At 38.5% G+C, this 21,360-nt stretch overlaps 2 protein-coding genes across 2 annotated transcripts in view; one reads left to right on the top strand and one right to left on the bottom strand.

Annotated features, from left to right (window-relative positions):
* Col9a1 (collagen type IX alpha 1 chain) overlaps positions 1-7,876 on the top strand; it is an 83,697-nt gene extending 75,821 nt beyond the window's left edge. The window contains exon 38 of the mRNA XM_027392772.2: positions 7,368-7,876. Within this exon, the coding sequence (XP_027248573.1) occupies positions 7,368-7,552 (185 nt within the window). The 3' untranslated portion in view covers positions 7,553-7,876. The remainder of the gene's footprint in view (positions 1-7,367) is intronic.
* An 11,408-nt stretch (positions 7,877-19,284) lies between these two features.
* The window catches only part of Col19a1 (collagen type XIX alpha 1 chain), a 298,074-nt gene continuing 295,998 nt past the window's right edge, over positions 19,285-21,360 (bottom strand). Inside the window, exons 50-51 of the mRNA XM_027392846.2 lie at positions 19,566-19,643; positions 19,285-19,403 (exon numbers count right to left, since the gene is read on the bottom strand). Of these exons, the coding sequence (XP_027248647.2) occupies positions 19,285-19,403; positions 19,566-19,643 (197 nt within the window). The remainder of the gene's footprint in view (positions 19,404-19,565; positions 19,644-21,360) is intronic.

Genomic DNA, 21,360 nt, shown 5'->3' with positions numbered 1-21,360 from the left:
AGCAAAAAAATAAAAAAAGGTCCTTGCTTTTCAATTATCCCTTTCATTGCTCTTGGGGATTGCTTTCTTATTAAAATACAGGAGGGAGGTTGCATTTGGAGAGAGCTCAAATGCAGCCAATCGGAAACTGTGATTCCTGCACCTGTCCAGATATTTTTGTGAATTAGTAATTTTATGGTTGGAAAAAGGAAAGTCTAGTTGGACTTCAAAAGATCAAGAAATGGGTTTAGCACACAATGAAATATGGGTTTGTTGACAGATGATTAGAGGAAAGAAAGAGTTCTCGCAATGAGTACTTCCCCTTTAACAGTGGGCATCATATGGGGCTTGAAGCTATCTACTCCTTTTTTTCCCCCCAGGGGACATCTCTCCTTTTCTTCCATCTTTCTCACACTGGTTCTATCTCTTCTCCACCTCTGCCTACCTTCACCTCAGCTTTCTTGGGGGAGGGCTTTGTTGCTTTGAAGAAACAATGAAATCATTTGATGAATTTTGAGCTTCAGATTAATTTTCAAAAATATAGGCTAAGCTTCCAAATCTTGGTCACTGGAGAGGGAAGTTCTGCTGCTGGTGGTTCTCTGTGTGTGTCAGTAGACTTCAGGGTCTGTGTTTCTCCCTCCACAGGGTGCCATGCCCAGGCTTGTGTTGTTCAGCCAGGTTCACATTCTCCTCTCTGCATTGTGAATATATTTGGCTAATTGAGTCAGACAAGTCCCTGACAAGAGATTTCCTGCCTGAAATCATAGGTCCCACCATCCAGAAATCCTGGGTTCAAATCAGGCCACGGTTTCTTAACCTTATGGTACTGGGCCAATTAGTTTCTCTCTGTGCCTCAGTTTACTTATTTACAAAACACCAGGGGCATCCTTCTGATGATGTAATTGTGAGAACTACAAACAAGCAGTCATGTAAAGTTAGGACAGTTTCTGACCATAACAGTTGCCAAGCAATGCTGTCTATTAGTTCAGTTTTGCTTTTGACATTGACGAGGGAGCTAAGGGGAAAGCAGAAACTTAGTGAAGCCCTTACAGCCTTTGCTCCTGCTGGCTTAATCTGCAGCAGCAAGGAACCTTGCCCTCAATTAGCTCCCTGCCCAGACGCTGGCCTTCCTTTCACGACACTGCTTTGACTCTGTGCCATCACTGAGAACTGATCACTATGGTCATTTCACTGGCCAGTTGCCCACCATGAGGATGAAATTTTAAAAACAAATTTCCTAATAGAACTTAGAATGTGATTTTGTGGTACTTCCCAAATATAATGCTAGTATAATTTTGTGACCTAGAGGGAACCTCAAAAGAATTCTGCCCAGGAACCTGTTTGGAATCTTCTGGGTAAATACACATTTTACCTGAAAGAAATATTGCCCCCTGAGAGCTTTACTTTTTAAATTTTTAATTAAAATATAGATATATCACTTTCTCCCTTCTATTTAAGCTTTAATTTTTAAGTTTCATTTTTAAAACACCTTTTTAATTGAATTAGAATTGCATCATTTTCTCCCCTCCTTTCCTCTCTCCAACCTCCCCACGTGCTCTCTGTCCAACCCCTCCCATGTTCACCATGACTATTATTGTTGGCCTCTTTTTCTTTGATTATGACTGTTACATACACTCACATATACATGTATATGTATGCACATGGTAATACAGCCTGTTGAGTGTGGTGGTGGTGATATATAATATGTATGCCTTAAGGGCTAACTAGTCTTCATTGGACAACCTAGAAGGGGCTCATCGGAGGGAGAGTGTTAATTCTCATCAGTCATTAGTTCTTTGGGTGGGGCCCTGAGAACCCCCCACTTCAACATTAACATGTCCATCAATAATGTTGTTGTTCCAGTCTTTTTTATGTAGCTACCTCCAGGAGACAGTTTCACAGAAGGCTTCCTGGCGTTCTGGCTCTCACAATCCACACTTTCTTCCTCCATGTTCCCTGAGCCATAGATCCAGGAGCTGTAATGTAGACATATCCATTGGGGCCAGAGTTCCCACAATTAGTTATCTGTGCTTCCGTTGTGTCCAGTTGTGGTTTTCTGTGATGGTCTCCGTTAAAGAACCCCTCTTGGTTGTCACTATTGTCACATTTGGGATTTAAATCCTACTGAGTGGAATTTCATCATAGCTCGTGCAATATGTATGCCTTAAGGGCTAACTAGTCTTCATTGGACAACCTAGAAGGGGCTCATCGGAGCCTACTATTTAAGGCATACCTACTATTTAAGAACTGGAGTAAGTATCTTCAATATCTTTCAGTTGTTAGAGTCCCTGTTTTTTTTTCTGTGTTGTTTTCACTGTCTCCCTTCACAAAAGCATCTCTCAATTTGTTCAGTGTTAGCATTGCACATTCTGGGATTTTTGTGTTTATTATAGACCGTATGTCATTATTGGAATGTTGACTATCATTTTGGCCTATAGTGCCTTGTTATTTAAAAGCAGGCGTATGCTGTATAGTTTGTTAGAGTTGAACTTGAAGGGATAAATATTTAAGGGCTGTGGTCCTGGGTGCAAGCTCCTAGGAGTTGTGGGCCCCTCTCTTCCTTATTTCCAGAGGTCACTGCTCTCACTTCTTTCTTTGGAACAGGAGGCAGAACCATATCCCCTAGTGGGCTTATCTAGGAGAATATGCACACATGCTTATACATGTAAAGCCCACAGAGCAGGGCCTTGCTAAGCCCCACACTGAGAATTAGCTGTAGCTAATCCTTTCTTTATATTTGGGCATATGCAGACTGGCCAAAGGCATCTCCAGATGTAAGTGGTTGAGGGAGATATTTGTGCTTCCTGAGTCTAGGTTCATGTAAAAGACAAAATGACAGCTTTTCTAATGTGATTACTTTGTCTTTGTCGCCATAGTTACCTGATGCAGGCATATCCCCGATCTCTTACTTTTCTGCCTCTCTCAGAGCTGTGCGAATCTCATAAACAACCCCTGGGCCTTTAATCCCTCTTTTCTTCATTCTCTCACCATAGCTAGCTAGGGCTGTTGCTGAGTTAGGTCATCTCATTAAGGGACATCCCTGCACGCCCGCTGCCACTGAAACTGCCCATGTGTGACCAGTAACTCAGAACTCAGGGCATTTCAAGGAAAAATATTTAAGAATAAACCCCGACTTCTCTGTGCATTCAAACTCACCGGGGAAAGGAATAAATTAAATGAAGAACCTTGTGAAATACCACAGATGTAAGCTCCGCATAGAAAACGAAAAATGTAACTTTGGGGTAATCCCCAGTGATTAAATAGCCATTCCATTCATCATCAGATTTCCTGTTTAACGCTGACAATTACCAGCTCGTCTGTTTCCTTCATTTGTATGTATACAGTTTCATGTTATAAAGTAGGGGAAAAAGGCTCTGTCGCCATCAGTGTAACATGCCTGCCCTCTAGTGTCTGCACAGAGAACGATATAAACATTCCTTTTAATTGATTTCTTTTAATCATGTCAACTTTCGGAAGTGTGGCTGTTGATATTTCAGAAAGCTGTGTAATCATTACGTAGTTGGTGTAGTCAGCAGAACCACAGGCTGCACAAGGCATGGGGTGGTGGGTGGGGGAGGCTTTTCAGATCCTAGTCTTCTCTTCTTAGCACACATAGACAGACACTCTAATGTAGCTGCTACACCAAGCGTTTGTTTCCACTTTGTGAACAGTTACAGTGAATCATCTCCAACTGTAAGATACTGTCACCTCAAAGTGAGGCTCCCTCTCAATAAGTCTAGAGCATTCTGGAGAGCATAGCTGTGGAGTTAGGGCCCCAAGGGGCCCTAACTGATAAGCTGTTGTGGTAAGGCGAGTACCTGACCTGAGGCAGTAACACAGGGCAAAACCCACTAAAATATATTAGTTTCTCATGATAGAGACCTAAAAACCAAAAATCAATCCTAAACTTTTGTTATTGTGTCTCTTTTTTATTTCCTAGTCAGTTTAGACCCAACAAATTCACCACCACCACCATCACCACCAGCACAACCATAACCTCAGGAGAGTTAGTCTAACATTATTTATGGAAAGTTAGTTCAGCTAGAGTAGTGGTAAAGGGCCCTTATCACTAACTACAGTGTTTTCTAGATCTGTGACTTGGAGATTAGTCTTCTTAACTATGTTTCCATATAAGGAAAATGAGGTCAACAATGCACACAGCATTTGAAATGTAAGAGAAGGGCACTATATAGTGCTGGTGATGATGATGTCATCCATAGCTACAAGGGTGTACATTGCTAGTCCACTTGACTAGGGATAACTGTGCATCTTCTAAGGTGAGTCTACTATAGAAAGGACAGTGTCACTGACTCTACCCTCAAAGGTCAAGAAGAAGTTTGAATACACTCAGCAAGTTAAAAAAAATGCCCATGTCCCATAAAATGTGTTGGATCAGAGCCAGGTGTAGTAGGTCCTGCCTGTAATCCTAGCAGTTGGGAGGCAGAGGCAGAGGCAGAGGCAGAGGCAGAGGCGGCAGAGGCAGAGGCAGAGGCAGAGGCAGAGGCAGAGGCAGAGGCAGAGGCAGAGGCAGAGGCAGAAATTTGAGGCCAGCCTGGGCTACATAGTGAGTGAGGCCAGCCTAATCTACAGAGTGAGATCCTCACACCACTCCCAATGTGTTAGCTGGGAAACTATGTGTGAGAATGTAAGTGAGAATCTTTCTGGTTTTGTTGTTGTTTGTTTGTTTGCTTGTGTAGCATCTTACTATATACTCCCAACTGGCCTTGAACTCTCTATGTTGAGCACATGCTGGCCTCAAATTCATAGAGATCCACCTGCCTCTGCCTCCCATGTGCTTGGATTAAAGGCGTGGGCTACCACATCTGGCTGAACAAATTTCCTTTAACTTAAGGTTTCAGGGAGGGGACTATTTTACTAACGTGAAATAAAAATTTGAAACAGTTGCTTACACCGAAAATGGGAAGGTCTGATTTGAAGCCCTGGCTGATATTTCCCTGTGGTAGCTGATAGCAGGAGCAAGGCTGGGGACCTCCATCCTCCAGCTACCACCCACTCATCCCCCTTTTACGTTCCCCCAAATAGGCACAGAACACTAATGGTCCTTTTCATTACTCTCATGCTATTTGTTTTCTTTTAGTAAAGACAGTGGGATATTTCCTAATCCAGACCTTGTTGGTTGATGACATTTGTTGCCAAGGATCCTTCTCTCTATAGAGCTGCAGTCCTTGGCTTTGAGTGTGTGTGTGGGGGGTCTCTGTGACAGTCAGTCAACCATGGCTTTGCCTTCTAAAAACAGCTACAGATACTATGTAAACAAACGAGCACACCTATGTTCTAAGATAGCTATTTTTACAAATAAGATTTGGTCTGTGGGTTGAGGTGGCTTAATCTATGTTCCCTGCCTTGAGGTCGGCTTAATCTACTCTACCTGTCTAGCCGTCCCCCCACACCCCCCATGGTCTTTGGTTTTGGACTTCTTCTGTGAGCATGGCCATTTTCTCCTGGTCTTGATCTGATTTCAGGACAGATTTGACATATCTCAGTGGGCCATTCCTATCGATAAAGTACATGAAAATCAGCTTTTATATGTAGTTAGATGTGACCCATTTCTTTAAAAAAGAAATCACCTTACTTTAACTTTTAACTGTCTCTGACATCAAGGCATGGAGGGGTCTCTGCTGCAGCTGTTGTGACAGCCTTATCTATATGTAGATGCAGTGAGGGAGGAAAAAACCTTTCTCCTATTACAGGAAATGCATAATCACCTGCCTCATCTCAACTTCTAGTTGGATCAAAGCCTATGAGATAATTTATTGGAAATAACACATTTCTGCCTAACTACAGCCTTGAGATGCATAATTCAAGGATAATTATTCTCCCTTAAATCTTGCTAATGGTTTGCCCTCTAACACTGCTTCGTGCTGGGCTTGCTGTGATACACACAGAAGAATGAGATGTGTGTAAATAGGGTCTCCCACCCACCTTTACTACAAAATATGTGAGACATGTAATAATAATACCATTTAATATGACCAGGTCATCACAGTAAGATGTATGTAATTAGACCACAAAAGTAGTAAAAAGACCAAAGACACTGGGAAAAGTGGGAGAGTTCGTCTACCTACGAAAGTGTGTAATTGAATGTGAAGGTGTGGCTTTCAATTTCTCCAACGAGTGCTTAAGATAAGAAAGCTGAGACAGAGTAAGGATCCCTGCCACAAGGCTGTCATAGTGAATGTAGTTGCTTCTACATTGCTTTCTTAGAATCATTTTTTGTAACAATAGAATGAAAGCACTATTGATGCAAAGGGGGATGCATTCAATAGAAAGTCCTCTTTGTTATGGGATATCTTGTCTCAGGTTGTGTGCCCTATTGGGCAAGCATGACAAAACAGAAATGTCTGTAAGAAACTCGCCGTGGTGAAACTCATGTTGGGGGAAGATTATGGAATTTTTAAATATTACTTGTTAATGTCTTTTAGAAGATCACACCATGCTGCCTACAAAATTCCATAATCTTCCTCACTTAACTGATGCTGTCAATCACAGAATTTAATGATAACACACATCATCCCAGTTTGTGGATGATAAAAGTTAGATATTTTGTTTGTTTTTTGTTTTTGTTTTGCTGATTTTAATTGTTCATAAACGGCAGAGTTAGAACTTAAAACAATTTGTCCTGAAAGTCTGTGTATTTAATCTCTACCTTTGTCTGGATTATGGATCACTGTCAGAAATCAGGAATCTTCTTCTGCTCATGAGAAAGACAATGTGAGCCACAAATCAACAGAGCACATGCCATCTTGAATCTTCCAGTAGCCAAGGTGCAGAGTCAGGTGAAGTTGACGTTAATAACACAGCTAGTCACTGACTTGACATGATGAGCCTCAGATTTTTCCACTTTGTGATGACATGAAGCGAGACAAATTTAGTAGAAACTTCACTTAAAAATTCTGAATTTTGATCTTTTGATGGCATTAGTGATACATGATATAACATTCTCCCCTGATGCCAGGCAGTGCAAAGTTGGTTCTGCACCCACTAATGGAAAGACCTGCTATCCTGAAGTGTGCTGGGCTAAGGCATGATGCTTGGAAGGCTGGGTGCAGCTTTTGGTAGCCTTCAAATTCCAGCTTTATTTCACACCTACCGTTCACCTAAGTTTGGACCAGCCACATTTCAGTATTCAGTAGACACATATGGCTAGAGGACACCATGATGGAAATGTGGGAGACATACGCTGAAATCACTTTCTGCCTTTGAGTTCTGTGAAACCCACATTCACCAACGGGTTTTCCATCTCAGCATCATGCACGATCTCCAAGGGCATTTGCTAAGCATCTTGTTTCACACTGCTAGGCTGTGCGGTCTAATGTCTTCTGTTAATCAACAACTTGCTCACATGTGTGGGTTTTTGTCTATTTCAGGTGATCCAGGCCCAGCCAGCTATGGGAAAAATGGCAGAGATGGAGAGCAAGGTCCCCCAGGAGTGGCAGGAATTCCTGGTGTGCCTGGACCCCCAGGTCCTCCAGGCCCTCCTGGTTTCTGTGAGCCAGCCTCTTGCACCCTGCAGTCTGGTCAACGAGCATTTAGCAAAGGGCCTGAGAAGTGAAAGCCTTAGCATTATAGGCCCTCTATACAAATCCTGCCTAGTAGAGGAGCATGGGGGGAGATATAACATCTGAAGCCAGGGCAAAGACTAAAAGTTTTATCTTCAACATGATTACACAAGTCCTACTTGACAATCAGATTTCAAACAATGGTGCTATTGAGTAAGTCTTGTTCCTTGTCCATGGAAGGAAGACAGGAGTGTCATCAGACAAAAATCAAATTCACATTCCCTTTAGCCAAATTTATCGTCCTCCAAGGATCTTGAAGTTTAGTGTGTTATGAATAAATATGTGATTTATTGTGGGCCACTGTGTCAACAAACAAAAACAACTGTCCAGTTTACCTCAGTTGCTGTAGTTATCTTCATTTCAATTTAGATACTGTTTTCAGGTTATTAATTGTTATATCGAGTATCACTAGGTATCACTAGGATAGTAAGGAAGAAACCCCACTGCATTCAATAAAATTGGTGCTTAAAATTTCCATCAGGGCTGTGTCACGGAAGTGATCACTTTACATCATACAGTGGCTTCCATCTTTATTCTGAATTTGTGACTTGTATGTAATGTACCCCAAACCCATTCATATTTTAAGATTGTCTATGTGAAAGCAAAGACTTAATTTTAATGCCCTGACATACATAATTTAATGATGACATTATTTATTTTAAAAGTTTGAGGTAACATCTCTGGTTGTACCAAAGAACAAATAAACATGGTTTCATAAACTTTTGTATGTTTCTAAATAAATAGTCATGTTAAATTCAGTCAAATGTTAATTGAACTTGTTTATATACATTAAAACTTTTGACTTATTTCTACTTCTAAAAGTGTATTTGTATTACTGGTTTCTTCCACCCAGAGAAATCTGAAAAGCTCCTAATAATGGTCCATAGGGTTAGCCTGTGACAGATGTGTGTATTGTGTGTGTGCTGAGAGTCTTAATGAATTTCTTTGAAATTCTAATGAAAACTATGAACTCATTTCCCCTAGAAGAATGCACAGGCATATGTGGAACTTTGTTAAAGGCTTTCTTACAGCTACTGAAGTGTTTTTGTTTTGTTTTTACCTTAACCTGATGGATGTTTTGTACTGTATTTCTTAACTTCTGTATATTGAGTCAAGCTTGGATCCCTGAGATGAAAGCAATTGGTCATGGTACCTTGTCTTGCATCTAATTTACAAAAATTTTATTGTGATCCAGGAATGGTGGCACCCACCTTCAATCCCATCACTTAGGAGGCTGAGACAGGCAGATTTCTATGAGTTTGAGACCAGCCTGGTCTACATATGTCTGGCATCAGGCCAGACAAAGTTACCCAGTGAGACCCTGTCTGAAAAACAACAAAATATGAGAAAGAATTTTACTGCAAATTTTTGCAATTTGTTCATCAAATAAATTTGTCTGTGTTTTTCTGTTAAAAAAAAAGAATGCAAGGTGCATATGCACATGCCCTTTGTACAGTAGTTCAGAGCATTCACAGAGCCCTGTAAATCTCGTCTTGCTTGGTCTCTAGGTTAGGACCCTACCTTCATGTCAGAAGTTATTAGCTCCTTTTTTGGAGCCTCATTGATGCAAAAATGACTTACCTTCCGCCATTGTTTATAAGTTTTACAAAGCAACTTAACTAAGATGCCATAGTGTTTTAAAATTTAGACAGTTTAGGGCTGCATTATAGTAACTGAACACATATGTATAAAAATTAAATCAGAGAAATACTCATTTCCACCTCTTCAATTATTATTCTGTGTGTTTGGAATTGTGTGCTTTAGTCATTTTGAATTTCGTCACAGATGATCTCAACCAGCAGTTACCCTGATATGTTAAGGAAGAACTGTAAGCAATTCCTCCAGTCTGGGTTTCAGGGCCCTGTCTTTCTGTTCTGTCTCCTGTTCCCCACACCCCTGTCTCCAGGGACCACAATTCCATTTTAGTTTTTACAGAATAGCAAGAATGTGTGGCATTTGTCTTTCCATGTCACATGATGAACTCTACTTCCATCTATAGTCCTGTCAATAAGACACCATTGTTCTCACGGCAGAACATACAAAGATACATTGCTTTGTCAATTCATCCACTGCAGGGCATGCATACTTGTTCTGTAGTTTGGCTATTGCATAGTGCTGCAATAGGCATGGAGTGTTTGTTACTAATAGACAGGAGTTTGTTGTTAAAATGACTTAATCTTCTCTGGATATATGCACAGACACACAGTGGTTGAATTTTATGCTATTTGTACTTGCAGGCTTTTTTAAAAATTATTTTTGAATTTCCACTAAAAGGCCTGAAAAATTGAAACGATTTAAATAAAATATAGTGAAGAGACTCCAAGAGACAGGGGTATACAAGGACTTTCTAAAAAGTCAATAACTCAAGAAATGACATGAATTTCATGAAGTTAAAAGAGCTTTTGAACATCGAAGGCAACAATCATTAGAGTAATTAGATGGCTTAAAGCATAGGGAAAAATCTTTGCTAGCTATATAACTGACAGAGGATTAACATCTAGAATATATAAAGAACTCAACTAAATACCAAAACCCCCAATCAGCCAATTCATACTGATGAATTGAATTGACAGTTTTCAAGAAGGTATTTTTAGATGTTGATAGAATAGGAAAACAACGTGTTTATGCTTCCCATGATAACATACTTGAGTGGCCAGGAACTATCCAATATCAGAAAATGACCATAAACACTAGGGGACCATTGCAGGAAAGGGGAAGAACTATTTTAAGAGTCAGAAGCAGTGGGTGACTAGAATGAAATACTTGTCTAGACTCAGTGGAGCAGTTGAACATAGGAACTCAGCAGTTGTGATGAAATACACAACCTGTGCAAGCTCAACCTAGTGAAAATTCCCAGTGTGGAGAGGGGATGTGGGCACAAAATCTCACCCCTAGTTGAAGAGCTATGAGGGAGGGAGAGTTAGTTTTCTTTGAGGGAATGGTCCCTGGTAGGCTGACCATGTTTCAGTGGTTGCCCACAAATTGAAGGTAGCACAAATTGGATTTGATGGATTCTTAAAAATGAGGACACAAAATTGAACGGGTAAGGAGAGCTTGGGAGAGGGGAGGCAAATATGTTGAAAACACGTGGCACAAAATTCCCCCCAAATTTTAAGAAATTTAAAAGATACTCAGTAACTTTAGTAATCAAGGTAATGCAAATGAACTACATGAAAATTCCATCTCTTCCCAGTCATTATTATTAAAAACAAAAAATTGAAACAGCCTAGCAGCAAATGCTAGTGAGGACCTGGGGAAGGGTGAACTCTTATACACTGTTGATCCAAATGTTAATTAGGTTAACCACTGTGGAATTCAGTATAGTAGTGTCTCTAAAATGTAAACATAGAACAACCATATGTCCCAGCTATTGTACTTCTGGGTGTGTACCAGTCAACATACCATAGAGAAAACTACATATCTCTGTTTGTTAAACAGCAACTTTCACAATAACAAAATTTGGCAATCTGTCTAGGTGTTCGCCAACAGATGAACAGATAAGGAAAATGTGAAATGTGATGTATATTCAATGTAGTTTTATAGAGCCATAAAGAAGAACTCAATGATGTCATTTCTTGGAAAATGGATAGACCTGGAGTTCATCACATTAAGTAATATAAATGCGATGTAGAAACAAAAATATGTTTTCTCTCTTGTGGGTCCTAGGACTCTTTTTGGGTACATAGAGTCATCTTTATTTATATTCATATATGTATATATGACATGAATGCAAGAGAGACACTAGGGCAGAACAGTACAGAAGCAGCTAGGGAAACGAAGAGAAGGACTAAAGGGAAGAAATGGTAAGAGAGGGATATGTCTTTCTCTACTTGACAAAGATTGTCTATATAAAACCTAACACAAAGCACAGTGAATATGCCCACAATTAAGGAAAACTCAACAATGTCTTTTCTACTGCCACTGGATGGAATGTTCAGTAAATGTCTGTTGAGTTTAATATAATTCTGTTCAGATGGTTTTCTTTTGCAAACTTTCTGTCTGAATGATCTGTCCATTGAAGAAAACGAGTTAAGACCCCCCAATATTAGTATATTAGAGCCCACTTCTCCCTTTTAAAAAGACTATATTCTTAAAAATCGACATTTCCTGTCCACTCAAGTACTTTATCACTATTTACATAAACACCCTGGCTTGCTATTCCATCAACATGTACTTGAACTATCAACCAGAGCTAACGTACTTACTGTGTCATCTTGCACCCTTGAGACTTGTCCCACACAAAGACAATAGGTCCAAAGTTAACTTTTCAGTTAGTTTATGAAACTCAGGCCAAAGAAGAACAGGTTCTAAAGGTATTTTCATATCAAATGTTTCTCATGTCAATTTTCTATATATTAGTTGTTTGGTTAAATCAATCATGAAATCTAAGTTATGGGATTTCTTTCAATTGTTTCTAGCATGTAGTTCTGTATTTCTACCATAAATCAGTCTTAAAAGAGAAAGGTTCCAACTTGGCTACATAGATTAATACCACTTATCTAGATTGTCCTTCCTCCTATTTGGAAGATAGTTTTTTGAAATGGAGGCATCTGTTAGAGTTCTCTATGGCACATTATGTAAAAATTGTGTATGCTTTCTAGAGCTATGACACAAGATAAGCATGCAAAGAAACCATCTTTTCATCAAAGTGTTTTTATTTTAATCAGAGTGACATAAGCAAATACAGGGAAAGAAAAATCAAGTAATTAAACATGTTCCTCAATCCTATAACATCATACTCATAAGAAATAAAAAAAATAAAATTTCAAATATCAGTTCACCCAACTATTACACAAACCTGATGCATACTGAGGCTGTACAACAAGATCCACAGATACAGTAAGTAATGTTGGGGACAGTCACTTACAGATAGGTTATGCAAAACTAGCACATCTCAAATGGCAGGAACAATCAACCCATTGTATATTGCAGTTAAGCACTAATATTTGTTGAAAAACTTGCAAAGAAAAGTGCTTAGTGAATGCTCTCCATGAAAGATAGCTGCTAAACCCAGGCAGACATGGGATGCATCCCTAGCAAAATAGAGATCTCCAGATCTTTGATGTAGTTTTAAAAGTTGGATAGTGTCCATCAGAGAACTTGTTAGGAGGGGAATGTGTAGGTGATTGAAGTTTCTTAGAAACTGGCATATTAGTCAAGAGCAAATGATTTCTGATTTATTTCTACTTGGTGCTTCCATGGCCGTATGATTTGATGCTTACTCCAAATAGCCAAAGTTTGGTTAAGAAATATGAAAATATTTTCCAGTCTGAGCACATAAACTTGCTGATGATTTTAGGTAACTGTTTTCTGTCAGGAGAGTATGAGTGAGTAGTCATATCATTTGGTGACCGGCATGAAATACTTTATATCTCAAGCTGGTTAAACCAATATTGCTGTGCTTAAACATTACTAGATCTGAGCCAAAATGTGCTTAATTTAAATCTCTGCTTCAAAGATCACCTGTGATTGAATTATTTAATTTTGGAGATATCATAGTGTTTCTGAGGTATAAAATCCCCAGGTTTAAAATATTGGTGGGAAATCTCTCATGACACAAAAATTTTCAAATATCAAGAGAATTGCCTTTAAGCATGTTGGTAACCATGGGAAAGGGAGTATAAAAACAGCACTAAAGACGAAATGTTAGTGAGTAATTAATTTGGTACAAATGGAAAATGGCCATAAACAATCTTAAAACTGTAAGATAGTGTTTGTGCTTAAGACTTACAGGTTATCATTTTTATGTAGTAAAATACTCTTCGGTTGTGTACTTGAGTTGTTTTTAGTGAACTTGTGATGTTGAACATTAAGTGCCAATGGCTCAGTAAATATTAAATACAAATTGGCCAGTTATAATACTGTATATGTAATACACATGCTCAAATGGTAGTTAGAAGGCTATTCAAAGAACTATAACGTGCTTGATAGATCTGGTTATTGGAAAGAGGATGCTGTCTGATAAATATTTGTAGTCTTAATAAATGGCGATTTATACTAACTTTTTGTTCCCCATGCTTTTGCATACCGCCTTTCATTCTATAGAAGGGAACAAATGGGGGGAAATTGACTTGAAGAAACTTTTGGGGATTTGCGTCTTCTTTTTCAAGTCTATTGTGATGTGTCTTATTTGGTCTCCAGGTTCACAGTTGCATATGAGAAGACAACAATATTCTTTAGAAAGCATCCACTTAATTTACCATAAGGGACTGTTCAAGTCATTAGCTAGTCCATATAGACATGTGGAGCCAATGGCATATTTTGATATAATTGACTTCTGCTAGAAAACATACTATGTATTTAAATACTTATTGCCACACCAAGGAACTTAATATATGAGGAAAGTTAATCATGATGCTTCTTAGCCTTCTAAGAGTTCTCTCTAGCCAAGAATCTGACTTGATTTTCATCTGTTAGAAGAGAGCATCATTTTGGGCTCACGGACTTTCATTCTTGTGCATAATTCTCATCTGAAATCAATATACTGGGCTTTTCATAGGCTACCAGGGAGGCAGATTATAAACTCAAACTGAGCCTTACAGTAGACCAGTCTCAGGCTCCCTGGATGCTGTGAGGCTTGCTCTTGGTGTGAGAGTGATTGTGAAGCCTCAGTGTGGCTAGAACCTAATAGAGTAGAACTGCGGTGAAACTTTGGCCACTGAGGAGGACTAAAGTGTAGACACAGTGTTAAGAATTGCACCATAGAATTCCCTGATTTAGAGTTGATTCCTTTATTGCTGAGAGAGGCAAGATGTTCATGACGCATAATAAAGCTAGAGGAACCAAGACCTGCAACCATCTATTCACTGGGATTTATAATAGGGAGTAGCAGTCCACTTAATGTGAGTGTAATAAAATTAAACCTTAAATAGCCAATGAGGTAAGATATAGAACAAAATGCAGAAAAATACATCCCAAATATTATTTTTAAAGTAAATACAAAATATTCCATAACACAATCTGAATTCAAATTAACTACAAGTATTTCTCCTCTAAATACACCTTAAGTATCACAGCAAAATAAGAAGTTGTAAAATTGCATCTTTATGCTTGTAAGCTTGTTATGGTCAGGCAATACCCAGGCTTGTGTTAAATTTTGAGTAGTTAGTCCTAAGTTTAGTGATGCCTAAATTCACTTGGTACAAATGAATTTGTACATTTGTAGCATTCACTTGGTACAAATCTGTGAAGCAGGTAGCTGAATTTTTGAGTCGAACCATATATCACTACTGGAATTGAACCTGAACATTTTTTTCCATGTAGCTGTTCCTTACCAGACTAAATTTCATTTTGTCTTTTCAATTATTTTCTTGCTGGTCTACTTATTTGAATTAATGGTCTCTGTGTCTACTTGGAGTTGCATTCATTCAACCAAACTGATGCAGTTTTCTACATGATTTTGTTCAGTGAAATGTTGATATGATAGCCCCAGCTACATTAGTAAATGAAAACAGAAATAACCTCTCTTTCTGTGTCCTGTAACTCCCACTCATTGAACAAATTTAATACAACAGATGCTACTTTACACATCGACTGATGAAGAAATACAAGCCAATGGGTTACAACATTACTCTGATGCACACGACTTAAAGGGTGATAACTAAACTCTCCTGGAAATCTTCTCATAGGTGTCTGTTTAATCTCTGAGAGAAAAATAAAAAGGGAGTGTATGTCCTGCTCCGAAGCCAGGAGAGAAAACACTGTGTGTTTTCATATGGTAGATACGTCTAGACAAGTGTAGAAAATAATTTAAGAACAAGGGCAAATGTCAAATCTGTATAGCTTTTCTTTTTTAATTTCCAGATTTAAATAACCTCAAGATCACTGCACCCAATTCTCAGTCTTGGGGATAGTATTACCAATGCTAGAAAAAGGATGACATTAAAAAAAGAAGATGGCAATTTGAAAATCAGTGTTCTTACTCGTTTTTGTAAATAGTGACATATTTCTAGAAAAATAGACATTGTATAAATTTAATTGCAAAATTTATCTTAAGCAATAACTAGTTCAGACATTGTCTACCACTTGTGTTAAGCTAAATGTGTTTCATTTGTCAAAAGAATATCTTCCCTGACTGCAAAGGAGGATAAATACTTAGGTGTGTGCACATTAGTCACTAAAATATAAGAGTAGCATAAAACAACCTTATAGCAAATTTGCATGTTGCATAAAGGTATATACATAATAAATAAAAATGAAACAATCAACAAACCAAAGGCTGTTATGCCTGCCTCGAAAAGATACGGAAAGTTCTGAAAAGCACAAATTAATTAAATGAAATATAATTTACAAAGAGTATTTACAAAACAAAAAAAAGTGCAAAGGCCAATGTCTGATTCAACTGTCCACCAAACTTTCCTAGGTTTCAGGCTTCTGTGAGTCTGCTCAGTTCTGAACAAGTTGCCTCAAACACCATCTTGTGGACAAAAAGAGGTATATAATAAGTTTTTCAGAAATGGGGAAGGCTGCAGAAGCAGAAGAGCTAAACCTTATTAAATATCTAAGACATAGCTATAGAAATTACTTTATATGCTCAACATCAAATGGCAATTTGTACAGGCAGTGTATCATGAAATAATTCCTTAAGCTCTATAAGTAGGCAAAATTTTAATTTTCAACTATATCATGAAATACAGAAAAAAAGCACAAGAAGTCGAAGTCATTAAATAGCTCTGATCAAGGCAAAAAGTTGAAAAACTCAAGACTGACTGTGCTTCTGCTGTGGTTAGAAGTAATGGCCAAAGCTTTCAGTAGGCAATAACAATGGTACATGCCCAGGCCACTCTTCTCTCTTTTCTTTTGACTCTTAGAGCCAGAAAAATGAACTGAGATTAGATCTTCTCTACATAGGAACATTTCTTCCTAAAATTGCTAACTGAACTGGCATACAATTTAGGACTTTTTATTGAAAAAAAGCCAGTTTTAATAGTCATCATAGCCTGTAATTATTAAACGAGTGAAAAGTAATAATTCTCCCTTGCTACACCTGAACTAAATAGCTTTTTTTTTATTTTAATAAGTCAAATGGTTATTTAGAGGGCCATTTCCTATCCTACTTCGGGGACCAAATTATCCTGTTTATTTTTATGGAAGGGTTGAGTACCTGCCAATTTCTTTGTTATGTTATCTAGACCAACTGTTCCTTGTAGACCTTTGTTATGAACAGAGCTGAGGGCAGAGGAAAAAAAAAAACCTTTTCAAGATAAATAACAGTAGATTGAGGGTTTGTGCTATGTAATCACTGTCCCATCTCTCTAGTTATTCCAGACTTAGTCACATGGCCCAGTTTTAAAAAATGATCTTGAATCAGGGTGACAGGCCACTTATCAATAGTTATCATGTAACATATTTTATCCTCTACACTCCTCAAGTTATGTGAACAAATCTAAATCCCTGAAACAGGAATAAGCCAGTCATACATTCACAGAAATTAGAAAAAGGAAGAATAATAGCTATAGTTTGTAAGAAAGGTTTCTGTTCTCTGGAACTCAAGTGAATATAATTCACAAAATAAGAAAATGAACCGCATCTTTTATACACATCAATTGATCAACTAAGAAACCCCCAAATGCATTGATCACCAGCCAAATGTTCAGGAAAACATTAAAATTATAAAATAAATATTTTTGCATAAACCAAAAGGCAAAAGGATAAATAACCTGTCAATTAATATGAAAAATAATCTTTGAAAACATATAAAAGTCTTAGCTTTACAGCAAATTCAAGTAAATTAATATGTGCCAGGTAAGTTCTCAGAAAATTCAACAAATTGAAAGCTCAAAATATACACATAGCACCATCTTTTCACCTTATGTACATTTTGGGGGGTAGATTACCATTTGATTATGAAGATCCATATGCAAATGTTTGCATATTCCAATTGTGTGAGTTTAAAACACAGCACCATTGCAGGTATTGCATAAGAAAGAAAACAAAGGAATAAGCAATACAGTGCTTAAAACATTGAAAATAAATAAAGTAGACTTGGAAAATAAATAAACTTGGATCGAAATATACAGTAAGACTCAATATTAAAGACCTAAAAGTCTATATTTATGCACAGCCATGTTGGCAGTACCTGGCCAGCAGCTCATCTGTTTGTAATGAAAGCCAGTCCAAATCATGGGTGCATTTAAACAAACTGCCTTACGTCAGGCATGCTTCCCGGGAAAACCATTCACAGCTTCCACCACTCTCAGTGGGCTTGCTTTTTAGAACTCGTTGTCTGTTTCACGCATCATCCTATCCTGTGGAATATGTACTGCTCCTTGAGGTGTGAACTAGTCCGTGTGACCAGAGGGCTCTGGCGGCGCATGCTCAGCTTCTGTGGGATCCAACCAGCTAGATCCCAGCAATGTCCTTGTGCTAAATATTCCAGAAAAATCAGTTGTTTCCCACAAAAGTTTCTCCAAACAATTAATAGGTAGGAAGTAAAAAAAAAATACTGTTGGGTAATTCAGCTAAGCCCGTCGGAATTTTGCTTCCTTTCAGAGCATATTTGGTTTATTTTATTTTTTCCCCCCAGAGCTGAAGACAGAACCCAAGGCCATGAGCTTCACAGAAAAGCGCTTCACCACTGAGCTAAATTTCCAAGCCCAGAAAGCATGGTTTTGAAGCAAGCAGTGACTTTCACGCGCAGTCTCGGGCTTTCCTTTGCTGAACTGGAGACCTCTTTCTGAGAAATATTATCTCCGTAGGACGGTGTGTGCTTCATGAATTTGCTGACACTTCAGCCTCACTTTGCAAGGCAAGGACTCTTCCATTCCAGTCATTACAAATCTTGTGCTTTTCTCTGATGGTGGGCCCGGAGATCACACAGTCAGAAGAATAATGCATAAAAGAGCACAACGGTCTTGCCAGGCTACTAAAGCTTGTCAAATACCAAAGACTTGGTACTTGGTACTTTGCCTTCACCACCAAACACCTCTTAAGGGAAACCACTTTCTTGCCACCTGGGAGACACATTGAAGGGAGCATAGGGTCAGTTTTGTTCTTCCTTTTTCATGTAGCGTAAGTTCATGTCCGTCAGGAGTGCTTCAAATTGAGCTCAAAGCCTGGAAGTCACAAAATCATTTCAACAGCTGGCTATGATGAGTTTGGGAGCTCCCTGATAAAGAGTCTCCCATAGTTTTTTTTTTTTTTTGAAAAATAAGTTAAAAGTGCATCTTATTGCCTATTTTTCTGTATAAATAGAACGAATGTAGGATGGTGTAAAAATCAGTCACAGGACAGTCAACAGCAGTAAAAAAGTACTGTCTCAATCTTAGGAGAGCAAAAAAATTTGAAGCAACGATAGTAAATTTAAACATGAAGAAGATGTCAAGATACATTTGAAAAATTCAAGTTCAGAAATCAAAGTCTAATCATGTTGACGAGTTTACAAAGTCTATGTCGTCTGTGTACCATGTGATCTCTTCTGAAGAACCCTGACAAGCTCACTTGCATTTCTTCAAGTGAAACTGAGTAGAACTCAGAGCCACGGTAAAATGAAACAAAGGGAACAAAGATGGGAAGCATCTGAAAATACTGATTTGCAATTACTGTCAGAATAGGATTCAGATGGCGGCTCTGGATGTCTGCCCTACATCAGGAAAAAAAAAAAAGAAGAAAGAAAAGGAAAGCAGTCCAGATATCACAAGCCTTGAGAGCACATGGCTGTAAAGCCCGTATTGACAGCTCTAATTGTATGGAGATATCACCAGGAACAAGTCTTCCTTTGTAGTTTTCATTTTGCACCTGCCTGCTGATGGGCAGGAGACACAGGATAGAGGCAATCTTCTGGATTACATCTTCCACTGGGTCCTGGGGGTCCTTGCGGCCCTGGGGCACCTGGCAAACCCACTGCTAATGAAATGAAATACACCATGAGAATGCAGGCCACAGGTGATCCTGCCTGCCTCCCTTTCTCCAGACGCCATGGGTCATTCAATTGAACGGGTAAGATTCATAGGGGAGAAGAGGCCTATTTTGAGAGGCCTGCATGTGTAAAGATAACATGCCTATTACCTGAAGATCCAGGAAGACCTGGACTCCCTGGCAACCCAATTCCAGGTTCGCCTCTTTCTCCCTTCTGTCCTCGGTAGCCTGCATGAGGGACAAATAAAAAGTGAGACATGAAAAGAAAAATATTCGACCCTGACATGCACAATGAAAGTACTGTTTTCTGAGTCAAGCTGTTTGTGCTGTTCTATACATTAATGTTCATCTCATACTTACCATGCATTAAACATTAATGTAGGTTGAGTACAATAAAACACAGGGGATCTGATAACCATGCAGCTAATATATAAAGTTAAAGCAAACCAAACTTTTGATAGTGAGACTTTGAAAAACAATAAAAATAGGCCTGGCGGTGGTGGTGCAAGCCTTTAACCCCAGTACTTGGGAGGGAGAGGCAGGTGGTTCTTTGTGAGTTTAAGGCCAGCCTGGTCTACAAAGCTAGTTCCAGGACAGCTAGGTCTGTTACACAGAGAAACACTGTCTTGAAAAACCATAAAAAAACAAAAAAACAAAAACAAAAGTAAATCTTCAAAAAAAAAAAAAAAAAAAACCATGGTAAATACTTTGGGGACTTCTTAGTCTCTTATGTTCTACCATTGTTAAAATTTCTGGTCCTTTACATTTATAAACTGTCATAGTAAAGCATTTTTTGCTGTTAAATGATTTGACTCAAATTTGTATTCTGCTAAACTTGAAATTAGGAGTCGTTTGTTCTTTTTATTTCATTTAGTTATTATTAATTAATTGATTATTCATTTTGCTTAATAAAGTCTTTTTCTACTCTGAAGACCCCCTATGGAAGGCCTTACCCTTCCTGGGGAGCAGAAAGGGTATGGGGTAGGTAGGGTGTTAGTTGGGGGGACAGGGAGAAGGGGAGGAAGAGGGAACTGGGATTGACATGTAAAATAATCTTGTTTCTAATTCAAATAAAAATGGAGAAAAAATAAAGTCTGTTTCTTATACTGTCTTATTCTTATATAAAACAGAATTCTTTCTGTATATTTCTTCCCTATTTCCTGTACCTAGACTTCCATCATCATTTCTGTTAAGCAGCTCACACAGCTATCATAAACATGTAAGTGAAGATATGAAGATATTTATGTTTAATATATGACAAATGTGAAATGGTTAATATATGCTGAGAGAAGAAACAGCATACACAGCATAAACTCAGAAAATAGTTCTGGCTTCTGAGGGTGTTGCATTCATATGGACACACACACACACACACACACACACACACACACACACACACACACATATATATATATATATAAATATATATATATATATACAGCTTCCCTGGTTCTGGCTCACTGACTGACTGCTGAGCCCTTCAGCCATTTTGACTACAGTCTTATCCTCTTATTTCCAAAGACCTCCACGGCTAATCGATAGAACTGTCCTAGGACTATCAACTATGCTATGGGCCACTGGATTAAAACATGTGAAAAAAGGTTTTCTTTGATTTAGAAGCTGATGAGACCTAAACCTTAAAAGCTCAAAAAGAAGAGCAATGACTCCCAGTGTTGTCCTCTTAAAATTGATGGGAGCTGGTATGTAAACTAGATCCTTCCCCCTTTTCCTCCTCCCCATTATCCTTGTTGTCTTCCATTAACTCTACATGTGAGATTCTTTCTGAAATGGGAGAGGCATGTAAGTATGCCAACCTATTTCTCAAGGTTTTAACCAACCCCTTTAAAAGAAAAATCAACTACATATTGTGACAGTTCTTCTGCAAAATCTCACCCAAGAAGGTGAACTTTGTTAGGAAAGTTTGTTATCGTTTATCTAGAAGAAT

This window comes from Cricetulus griseus, assembly GCF_003668045.3.
Source record: "Cricetulus griseus strain 17A/GY chromosome 1 unlocalized genomic scaffold, alternate assembly CriGri-PICRH-1.0 chr1_1, whole genome shotgun sequence".
In the NCBI taxonomy this organism is placed as follows: Eukaryota; Metazoa; Chordata; class Mammalia; order Rodentia; family Cricetidae; genus Cricetulus; species Cricetulus griseus.
Note: the sequence above shows the minus strand (reverse complement) of the source record. Positions and strands in the feature narration are given on the sequence as shown.